Raw genomic sequence first — 12090 nt, 5'->3', positions numbered from 1 at the left:
ATGATACACAAGGAAATAGAGGTGTACGTGGATGACGACATCATCAAATCCAAAAAAGCACAGATCATATAGCAGACTTAAAGAAATTCTTCGATCGACTTTGAAGATACAATCTGAAATTGAATCTCGCAAAGTGTGCCTTCAGAGTCCCCACCTGGAAATTACTAGGATTCATCGTCAGCCGCCGAGGGATTGAATTGGACTCGTCAAAGGTCAATGATATCCAGGACTTGCCACCTCCTAAGAATAAGAAAGATGTGATGAGTTTCTTAAGGTGTCTCAACTACATCAGCCGTTTCATAGCACAACCAACTGTGATCTGTGAACCGATTTTCAAAATGTTGAAGAAAGATGCTGAAACAAGTTGGACTGAAGAATGTAAGAAAGCCTTTGACAAAATCAAGGAATATTTATCTAAACCACCTGTTCTGGTCCCACCTGAACTAGGGAGACCTTCGCTGCTTTATTTATCCATACTAGATAGGGCTTTTGGTTGTGTTCTGGGACAACACGATGAGACGGGAAGAAAGGATCAGGCCATAAATTATCTGAGTAAGAAATTCACGCCTTGTGAAGCATAGTACTCTTTGCTGGAGCGCACCTGCTGTGCTTTGAAATGGATAGCTCAAAAGTTGAGGCACTATTTCTGTGGCTATACCACATATCTCATATCAAGGATGGATCCGCTAAAATACATCTTCCAGAAACCCATGCCTACGGGAAAGTTAGAAAAATGGCATATATTGCTGAGTGAGTTTGACATCATCTATGTAACTCAGAAGGCAGTCAAAGGACAAGCGTTGGCGGGTCATTTGGCAGAAAACCCGGTAGACGGAGAATACGAACCCTTGAAAACGTATTTTCCTGACGAGGAAGTATCATTCGTAGGAGAAGATATCACTGAAGCATTTGAGGTTTGGAGAATGTTTGTCGATGGAGCTGCAAACTTCAAAGGAGTGGGTATCGGAGTTGTCTTAGTGTCAGAAATTGGCCAACACTGTACGATATCCGTAAAACTCAAGTTTCCATGTACCAACAATATGACAGAATATGAGGCCTGCATCATAAGACTCAGGTTAGCCATTGACATAAATGTTCAAGAATTGTTGGTGATGGGAGATTCCGACCTTTTGGTACATCAAGTTTTACGAGAATGGGCTACACAGAATACCAAAATATTGCCATATTTGTACTGTGTACAAAAGTTGATCAAGAGGTTCACGAAGATAGAATGCAAACATGTTCCAAGGGTCCAGAATGAGTTTGTAGATGCATTGGCCACTTTATCTTCCATGATACCAGACAAGAATTTCATCAATCCTATCCCAATAGGAATTCATAAGCATCCAGCTTATTATGCTCATGTTGAAGAAGAAAGTGATGGAAATACATGGTTCCAATACTTGGCAAAAGGAGGGTACCCGGAGCATGAAAATCACACTCAGAAACGCACACTCCAAAGGTTAGCCAACCACTTCTTTCAAAGCGGAGGAATTCTGTACAGAAGGACTCCAGACCTAGGATTATTGCGATGTGTTGATGCCAAGGAAGAATCCAGATTGCTCGAGGAAATACATTCCAGAACTTAAGTACCAAACATGAACGGCTTTGTATTAGCCAAGAAAATACTAAGAGTGGGATATTTTTGGATGACTATGGAAACAGACTGCATCAAGTATGTCCAGAAGTGTCACCAATGCAAGATACATGCTGATATAATATGAGTAACACCCAATGAACTCAATGCAACAAGTGCACCCTGGCCTTTCTCCGCTTGGGGGTGGATGTCATCGGTCCTATCGAACCCGCTGCTTCAAATGGGTATAGGTTCATTCTAGTGGCCACACACTATTTCACAAAATGGGTTGAAGCCGCATCTTACAAGGCTGTAACTAAAAAGGTCGTTGCAGATTTTGTTCGGGATCGCATTATTTGTCTATTCGGGGTAGCAGAATCAATTATCACCGATAACACTGCCAACCTTAACAGTGATATGATGAAGGCCATGTGTGAGACCTTCAAGATCAAGCATAAGAATTCCACAGCATACATGCCACAAATGAATGGAGCTGTAGAAGACGCCAACAAGAACATCAAGAAGATATTGAGGAAAATGGTAGATAATTTCAAACAATGGCACGAGAAGCTGCCATTTTCTCTGCTCGGGTATCGTACCACGGTTCGCACATCAACAGGGGAAACCCCTTACCTGCTGGTCTATGGTACTGAAGCAGTTATTCCTGCCGAAGTACAAATCCCTTCTCTAAGAATCATACAAGAAGCTGAGCTCAACAACGCAGAATGGGTACAAAGCCGCTATGAACAACTGGCCCTCATTGATGGAAAGAGAATGAATGCAGTATGTCATGGTCAACTCTACCAGAACAGAATGGCAGGAGCCTTTAACAAAAAGGTCAGACCAAGGCAATTCAAACCGGGGCAGTTGGTGCTAAAACGAATTTTCCCGCATCAAGATGAAGCTAAAGGGAAATTTTCACCCAATTGGCAAGGTCCCTACATGGTTCATCAAGTATTAACAGGAGGAGCACTTATACTTGCAGAAATGGACGGAGAGATTTGGCCAAAACCTATGAACTCAAACGCAGTGAAGAGATACTATGTTTAGGATTATTTACATCTCTTCATTTGATGTAACTGAACTACGCTTTACATGATTCTCGTTTAAGAGGGGATACGTAGGCAGCCTTATGGGTTCGGTCACATCTTAATAAAATCCTCATTTTCGCCATGATCAGAAACTGGGGAAGAATTTTGAGGAAGACCCTCAAAATTCTAAATCAAGTCCAGCGAACTTCGTCATACGCAGAACCGTCAAAGGGTTGCATTTAAACTGGGCAAAGAGGTCGCAATGTCTCTAAAATATGTCGCAGTCATCGGTTCATCTAAATTACTTGATATTTCATAATACTATATTTCAAATAACTATGTTGATCAAATGCATGCATATTTTTTTGAAAACAGTATTTCTATAACAGCCAGATGTTACCCAGGGTAACTCAAATAGGATCTCAAGGTAGGAACATAGATAGAACAAGAAAACAAAAGCGCGAACCAACCTTCCCCCATAGAACTAACGATTTTTATTTGGATACAGGCACAATAAGACAACGATATCCGTAGACACATCAAGCCACTGCCTTCAAGACAACAAATTATCTAGCGTAAGCATCTCCAACTAAGAAATACTTTACTTCCTCACTATCACTCATTGTTTTCTTGCATGAGGCTAAGCACTGCCTCCCTTCTTGCATAAGGCTAAGCACTGTATTTCCCTGCATGGGACTAAGCATTGTCTCCTCTCTGCATGAGGCTAAGCACTCCCTCCCTTCTTGCATAAGTCTAAGCACTGCCTTTCCCACATGAGATTAAGTATTGTCTCTTTCTTTGCATGAGGCTAAGCACTGCATCCCTTCTTGCATAAGGCTAAGCACTGCCTTTCCCTGCATGAGACTAAACATTGTCTCCTCTTTGCATGAGGCTAAGCACTGCCTCCCTTCTTGCATAATGCTAAGAACTGCCTTTACCGCATGAGACTAAGCATTGTCTCTTTCTTTGCATGAGGCTAAGCACTGCCTCCCTTCTTGCATAAGGCTAAGCACTGCCTTTCCCTGCATAAGACTAAGCATTGTCTCCCTCTTTGCATGAGGCTACGCACCGCCTCCCTTCTTGCATAAGGCTAAGCACTTCCTTTCACTGCATGAGACTAAGCATTGTCTCCCTCTTTGCATGAGGCTAAGCATTGCCTCCCTAATTGCATAAGGCTAAGCATTTCCTTTCCCGCATGAGACTAAGCATTGCCTCTTTCTTTGAAGGAGGCTAAGCACTACCTCTCTTCTTGCATAAGGCTAAGCACTGCCTTTTCCTCAAGATTAAGTACAATCTCCATTACGCTATCTAAGACTCCGCACTATCCTCTATTTACTTGGGCTAAGCACCGCCCTCATCTTAAACAAGACTAAGCCTTGCGTTGTTTCATTTCACATATGACCAAGCATCATGTCTTTTCATTTCACAGGCTGAAACATCGCCATTTTGTCCAAAGGCATCATAGTCCGAAGGCATCATCCTCATAGCCGAAAAATACCATTCCATGGCCTGAGGATCTCAAAGTGCACATCATCATTCAAAGGCGTTATAGTCCAGAGGCACCATCTTCATGGCCGAGGATATCATTTCATGGCCTGCGAATCCCTTATTACATGTTTCATGGCCCAGGACGTCATAGTCCAAGGACATCATCCTCACCGTCGAAAGAAAACTTTCATGGTCCAAAGGGAATTTCCATCATGAGTAAATTATCGCAATAATCCATATATACTTGCATGAATCGTGTTTTAAGTTTTGCATGTAATCAAGGAAGTAACCGTTCTTCAAATGGGAGCAATCTTCGCTCCAGTTTTCATTCGTAACGTTCACATCCTGCATTCATTTTAACGTAACCAACCACCATCAATTACTCGCCTTTTACTCTATGACCGTTCAGATAATCGCTCTATGATACATCCGTAATGTTTCGGAAACATACGACCATTCCTATAATAATTCCATCGGTTTCGTTAACCGTTGGATCCAGAACTACACACGACCTGATTCCCGTAACACCAGGGATATGTAGGCAACTCAGGAACCAGAGTTCGGCCCCCATGTTTTCCAAATCACATCATCCCTCATTTAATTCTGCCAAAATTGGTCATTATTTTCTTTACCCGACAACTCTTTCATCATTCCCGGGTAAAGAGGGGCAGCTGTTAATACCTAATTTTGCCCTCATATTTTTCAAATAAGTATATATACTTTCAAAAAATATCATTTTGAATCATTATTTAATGTACAAGATTTATGCAAGCATTTTCTACAATATTTCATAATTTTAAGGTTTTAAAATCAATTTTCTTGCATTAAAATTGTTCAAATATTTATTAATTACCCTTTAAATTATTTTGTGATAACTCAATCATACAATTTATTATTTTACACCCATATATATGCTTCATGATATTTTACTTTATTTTACATAATTATATTTTGTATTGTTAGGGTATTTACATAATTTTGCAATAATAGCCTATGCGTTATGCATAATTATATTTTTTACATTACTTGGGCTAAAATAACATTTTTATTTTTTCATAATGTTAAGTTATTATTTGTAATTATTTTATTGCATAAGTAGTATTTTATTATCTATTAATTATTTTTATAAATTATTTTTAAAAAAATAAGTTTGGTGTATTTAATTTATAGCCCAGTGTAAGGCTAATTCCGGACCAATTCAATGGCCCAAGCACCCAAATCTCTGGCCCAACCCCCTAAGCCCAATCCAAATGACCCTTTATCCCTGACCCAAACCAATAACCCGCCCCAACCTTTTTTTTTAGCCGTTGATCTTAAGAGATCAACGACCCATAATCAACCCCTCCGTTTAATTACCCGAGACTTGAAACCCAAGCCACATTACCCCTGAGACACCGCCTCTGTATCCTCACTCCTCCCTCCCCCAGGAAAACCCTAGCCGCCCTCTTGTTCTTCTCTGAATCTCTCTCAATCATGGATTCTTTCTATGATTTTCTTGCCTTTTATGTATTATTTCAGTATTACCTACAAGACCATGGTATCACTTAGTACTTGCCTAAACATGGCAAGTACTATCTCTCAGAATCTGGTCGTTCAACCTTAATTGCTTAAATCTGGACGATATCTCGTCCATGTGCATCATGGCCAGGCTATATGGGTTCGATTAGCTAAGATTTTTGGCCAATCTTCGATTTCTGTCAACTAGGGTTTACCTTTTTTTTTTCCCCAATCTAATTTTTTATTGATTCTGTATGTTATTACTTCCTTATTTGTGTTTGATTTTATAGTTTTCCTTGTTTACTTGTTCAATTTCAGTCACTATATAAACCCCTCCCCATTCCCCTTTGAGACAGACTTTGAATAGCTATTTTTTCACTAAACATTGGAGCTTTATTCTGCTATTCCCTCATTCTCTTGTTCTGTATTCTGTTTTTGGCCGGCTGAAAGCCAAGGCCACTAAGATTCTGTTATTCAACCTTCTCTTAGTGCGAGCATTTCCCGGGCTTCCTTTGAAGCTCTTGGGAACTTTGACGTATTAAGATTTTGGGTTCTTGTGGAATTTTGTTCTTTATTATTGTCCGTTTTACTGGTATGTCACTTGACCTTTCACAATTTTGTCTTTATGTGTCTGTGATTTGAATATGTTCTCACTTCTGAAATTCATAACTTAATGTGTTTATGGGCTACTCTTGTGTGCAACTCTGCTAGCTTTATAGTAGTTTTAAGTCTCTTTAGCATTTAATTTCACATAATGTTGCTTGCTCTGAAACATGCCTATACCTAATTTGAATAATTTAGATTCTCTTAAGTCCGTTTAGACAATGTGTTCTGAGCTACTTATGTGTGTGACCTTTACACGTGTTTGAACCTCTTTAGTATTTAGTCTACCGAAACTGTCAATTCTATTATTTGAATGTGCTTCATCAAAATAATTTGGACTTTCTTTAGTTAATTAGTTTATTGTGTCAATACCTGAATGCCTACATTTACTATCTGACATGAATCTCTGTAATGGTAATCTTGCATATGTAGTGTGTTCTAATCTGTGTTAAGACCCTTTTCTATCAACCATGACTAGCTCCCTTGGTAATATATCCATCAGCATGTTTTTGGCTCATTTAATTCATTATCCCTTTAGTGTGATTGTCTTAATCTGTGCTTCCATGCCATGTCTGATGCTATTTCTTAATGTGAGCTAACATGGCTATCTTGTAACATTAGAATGTATGCTTAGCATAATTTCCAACCATGTTTCAACTTGTTTGGTATCATGCACCTGTGTATGGTATTCTTTTATAATCCTGCAAACTTGTTTCTCCCTTAACTCATTCAATATGATTATGCCTATGTGTTTTTTTACTAAGTGATGAACTCTTTTCTAAGCCTTGTTGGCCTTTTGATTAACTGTTCTGTGTTTTAAAATTTGCTATGTCTGCTTCCTAAAACTAAGTACAATTTTTTTCCTTAACCATTGTCCACTCTCCCTCACTTGTTACCTATGCTATCTTGAATTTCTCATTCTTAACAGGCTAAAAGCCAAGGCTACCAAGGCTCTTACTACTGACCTCCCTAGTGTGAGCACTGTTCGTGGTCCATTTGAGACCCTTGTGAACTCTGACACACTAGGATTTGGGTCTTTAGTCACTCTCTGAAAATTGAACTACCCCGCTTAACCCTTTCTCCCTATTATATGCTGAATATCTAAGCTTGTTGGTTTAAGTGATTCCATGCTTGGCAATATGGTTATATGATTTGGCTTCAGGATCTTCTATGGATTCTGGGTTGTGTTGATGAATATAGCTCCTTGTCAGAAAACTGGGTATGCTGCATGAAAATTGCTGAAGGTCTAAACAGTGCTGGGTATTCCTTTGGGCCTGCTGTGGGCCTACTGTCATTATTTGTATATATTTGTAATCATATTCATTATTGGGCCTGTAATAACTTTGTATAAACAGTTGGAGTGTTTGTAAAAATTGGGAATGGGTAGACTCTCAATATTTGCATACAAAAGGGTACACAATATACCTATAGGACTTAGTGATTTACTTGCTATATATACTATTCAATCATTATGTGCACTATCAAAATCATGCCATTAGGGGAATCGCACACACACCTACTGTCTGCTAGGAAACGTGAATTCAAAAAATGCTGCAATTATGCTCACTGCTACGTGCTACTAGAAAATTTGCCTATAGGAATAAATGTCACTGATTTCAATTCGCATCAGCACATTCACTAGAAATCATGCCTATAGGATTCTGATTATCCCATTTGCCATTGTTCACCTAGAAAATATGCCTATAGGGTTAAGGTATGACAATAAAATCGGCTTTAAGTGCTAATCATTAGAGATCCTGCCTATATGGTATAATTACTCGCCCTAATTTGTTAATGCTGAACTGCTCAAACACTGTTTATTGCTTATTCATGCTATTGTTAGAAATCATAAGTAATCCTGGGGCTTTTTCTCCAGTAGATTTTACTGTCCTTTACTGCGTAGATCACCTAGGCATAGCACCTATAGGTTTAATAACTTGAAACTTGCGATCTCAATGATCAGCTTGTAATAACTGTATAATCCTGTCTTTGGGCAGCACCTTGCATCTAAAACTGCCTGTATGTTTTAATTCAAAGTCACCTAGAAATCGTATCTATAGGGCCTAGGGTTCTAAATTCTGAACTTCCTAACCTGAACATTTGTTTCACGTGTATTTGTTGCTTAAGTGTGGAGGCTAACTTGAGCCCTTAACTGCCCATATTTGAAGTCCAATGTGTTTTGTATGTCACCTCGTTTTAACATTTTAAGCAGCCTAGGTAAATTCTAGAACTACCTAAATAGAGGTCCAAAACCTCCTGGACCATAGGTATGGGACGGGTAATGCATGCATAGGGCTCGACTTAGAATTGAATTAGAGCGCTTTTAGGTAAACAACTTTAACATAGTAATCGAGTAGCAGGAGATGATAGTCTGTGCCCGCTGAATAATATAAGTATCTCCCTACCCCAAGGGAGTTGCATAATATTATTTATGTTGCACGGGGTGATCCTTTAAGCTAAAAAACTTAGGACCCCCCCCCCCCCTTCGTTTCTATGTTTGCTATTAGAATTGGAATGGTTGTATCTCTATATTCGTATTAAGATTTTTCTAATAAAATTCTTTGACCTTTATATTACCTTTGCTTATTTGATCACTTAGCCTAATCCACATAATTTTAAGTTCGGCCGGGACACACATTTGTGGGCCTCGAAGAGTGCCTAACACCTTTTCTTTGAATTAATTTGAGCCCTTACCCGATCTTTGGTGGCGTTGACTAGTTAAAACAGATTTATCTGCACAATAGGTGCCCTAACGCACCTTAAAAATCGTTAGGTGGCGACTCTTCTTTTAGCACTCTATATCCCACTGTAAAAAAAGAGTTGACACGATGTCAAAACCCGCTTTCGCGAGTAAATGAGGCGCGACACCGGGTACCACCAATTGAAGATCAAGGAGCAGGATATTCTGAGAACAGCTTTTCGGACCCGGTATGGGCACCTTGAATGTTTGGTAATGTCTTTTGGGCTAACAAATGCCCCGGCGGCTTCCATGGATCTTATGAATCCGGTTTTCAAGCCTTTCCCCCGACTCCTTTGTGATAGTGTTCATTGACGATATTCTTGTGTATTCATGAAGTCGGGAGGACCATGCCGATCATCTTAAGGCAGTGTTGCAGACTCTTCCTTAGCACTAATTGTACACGAAATTTTCAAAGTGTGAATTTTGGCTCGAATCTGTCACATTCTTGGGTCATGTTTTCTCTAGAGAAGGAATTAAAGAGGATCCTCGAAAGATTTCAGCAATGAAGAGTTGGCCTAGACCTATAACGTCAACCAAGATTTGCAGTTTCTTGGGTTTAACAGGGTATTACCGGATGTTTGTGGAAGGGTTATCTACTCTTGCCTCTCCATTGACTAGATTGACTTAGAAAATGGTCTGATGCTTGTGAACGGAGCTTCCATGAATTGAAAACGAGATTGACTACGACGCCGGTGTTGACCCTGCCAGAGGGTACAGACGGGTTTGTGGTATATTGTGATACTTCAAGGATCGGGCTTGGGTGTGTATTAATTCAACACGGCAAGGTTATAGCTTATGCTTCTAGGCAACTCAAGAATCATGAAAAGAACTATCCAACACATGTCTTAGAACTTGCGGAAGTGGTTTTTGCATTGAAGATTTGGCTTCATTATTTGTATAGGGTCCATGTGGATGTATTCACTGACCACAGGAGTCTCCAATATATTTTCAAGCAAAAGGAGCTGAATCTAAGGCAGAGAAGATGGCTTGAGTTACTCAAGGATTAGGACGTCGATATTTTGTATCACCCGCGGAAAGCCAATGTTGTGGCAGATGCTCTTAGCCGGAAATCTATGGGTAGTTTGGCCCACTTGGAGGCATGTCAAAGGTTGTTGGTCAGGGAGGCTCACCAGCTTGCCAGTGTGGGAGTTCGTCTTGCGTACTCTATTGAAGGAAGGGTAATTGTGCAAAATAGGGCTGAATCATCGCTTGTTGTGAAAGTCAAAGAGAAGCAATACAATGATCCATTTTTGGTGCAATTGAAGGAGGGGATTCAAAAACTTATGACTATGGTGTTTGCGCTTGGCATGGATGATGGTACACTAAGGTACCAAGGGCGACTATGTGTTCCGAATGTAGATGGTCTCCGGGAACGAATCATGACCAAGGCTCACGCTTCCAGGTATTCCGTGCACCCAGGTTCTACAAAGATGTATCACGATCTCAAGGAAGTCTATTAGTGGAATGACATGAAAAGGAATGTGGTGGACTCTGTGGCAAGGTGTCCAAATTGTCAGCAAGTGTAGGTCGAACATCAACGGCCTGGTAGGTTGGCACAGAACATAGAAATTCCAATGTGGAAGTGGGAAATGATTAATATGGACTTTGTGGTAGGGTTACCGCGCACTCAGCGCATGTTTGACTCAATTTGAGTTATCGTGGATCGACTCACGGAATCATCACACTTCTTGCCAGTTAAATCCATCGACACAGCGTAACAATATGCTCAGTTGTATATCAAGGAAATAGTCAGGATGCATGGTACTCTAATTTTTGGATGAAATTTCAGCAAGGTTTGGGTACTCAGGTAAGTCTTAGTACAACCTTCCATCCACAGACCGACGAGCAAGTAGAGCGGACTATTCAGACGCTTGAGGACATGTTGCGTTCTTGTGTTCTTGATTTCAAGGGTAGCTGGGATGATCATTTGCCACTCATAGAGTTTGCTTATAATAACAACTTTTATGCGAGTGTTCAGATGCCACCATTTGAGGCATTGTATGGTATGAGATGTATATCTCCCATTGGGTGGTTTGAGATTGGGGAAGCTGAGTTGATAGGGCCAGACCTCGTGCATCAGGCTATGGAAAAGATTAAGATCATAAAGGAGCAGTTGAAAACTGCCCATAGTCATCAAAAATTCTAATCGGATGTCCGTCGTAGAGACTTAGAGTTCAAAGAATATGATTGGGTATTATTGATGGGTTTCCTTATGAAGGGTATTACGCGGTTTGGGAGAAAGGGGAAATTGAGTCCGAGGTATGTCGGACCATACAAAATCATTCAGAGAATTGGCCAGGTGGAGTACAAGCTTGAGCTACCACCCGAAATGTCATTAGTCCACCGGGTATTCCATGTGTCTATGTTGAAGAAGGTAGTTAAGGATCCGTCATCCAATGTGCCGGTTGAGACCATTGAGGTTAATGAAGAATTGTCATATGAAGAAATTCCAGTTACCATTCTTTATAGACAAGTCCAAAAAATGAGGAATAAAGAAATTGCCTCTGTGAAAGTGTTATGGCAAAACCAGTAGGTTGAAGAGGCCACGTGGGAGGCCGAGGAAGAAATGAAGAAGAAGTATCCTCACTTGTTTGAATAGCTGTGTAATACCTTATTTTTATGAACTTGTCGCCTATGAATATTTGTATCACTTGTTCAGTTGATGTAAAGGTGTTCCTTTTGATTATATGTTGTTTACATGAGGCCACGATTGGTATTGTTATGAGTTATGCTACATCGTTGGATTGCGTACACATTTTTAGCATGTGATTCCGGGGTTCTATGATAGGTGGATAGGCCTAGTTACAAAGGAAACTCTAGTGAAAGTTTTGGTAATTTGGGGAGTTAGTTAAATTTGGGGGCTGCTGGTGTGGGGTATGAAACACTGAGTTGTATAAGGTGCTAATAATGGACCCTGATCCTCATTCGAGGATGAATGATCTTAAGTGGGGGAGGATGTAAGGTCCCGTAAAATATTTCCTAAAAACCCGGATTTTTCGTGATGCCGAAGTAGGCATAGAGGTTAATAATAGTAGAAATTGTTCGCGGTAAGCTTGCAAGTCGCGGTTCGAACTTTTTGGATTGAATAGTGCGCTAGGGAGTTGAAGGAAAATGTTGGGCAGAAGTAGGCATTTCTGCAGTCTGTTCTGCGACCA

At 40.1% G+C, this 12090-nt stretch overlaps 4 protein-coding genes across 4 annotated transcripts; all 4 read left to right on the top strand.

Annotated features, from left to right (window-relative positions):
• Positions 1-677: 677 nt before the first annotated feature.
• LOC138909870 (uncharacterized) lies at positions 678-1589 on the top strand. The gene has a single exon (XM_070201086.1). It carries the CDS (start codon positions 678-680, stop codon positions 1587-1589), a length of 912 nt encoding a protein of 303 aa, XP_070057187.1.
• A 404-nt stretch (positions 1590-1993) lies between these two features.
• Positions 1994-2626, top strand: LOC138909869 (uncharacterized). The gene has a single exon (XM_070201085.1). The coding sequence runs from the start codon at positions 1994-1996 to the stop codon at positions 2624-2626; it is 633 nt and encodes a 210-aa protein (XP_070057186.1).
• A 7382-nt stretch (positions 2627-10008) lies between these two features.
• Positions 10009-11081, top strand: LOC138909868 (uncharacterized). Its single transcript, XM_070201084.1, has 3 exons — positions 10009-10337; positions 10649-10742; positions 10845-11081. Exons 1-3 carry the CDS (start codon positions 10009-10011, stop codon positions 11079-11081), a joined length of 660 nt encoding a protein of 219 aa, XP_070057185.1.
• A 54-nt stretch (positions 11082-11135) lies between these two features.
• Positions 11136-11468, top strand: LOC138909867 (uncharacterized). The gene has a single exon (XM_070201083.1). It carries the CDS (start codon positions 11136-11138, stop codon positions 11466-11468), a length of 333 nt encoding a protein of 110 aa, XP_070057184.1.
• Positions 11469-12090: the final 622 nt, after the last annotated feature.

Source organism: Nicotiana tomentosiformis, chromosome 4 (genome assembly GCF_000390325.3).
Source record: "Nicotiana tomentosiformis chromosome 4, ASM39032v3, whole genome shotgun sequence".
NCBI lineage: Eukaryota > Viridiplantae > Streptophyta > Magnoliopsida > Solanales > Solanaceae > Nicotiana > Nicotiana tomentosiformis.
This window is presented reverse-complemented; position numbering and strand designations above follow the sequence as displayed.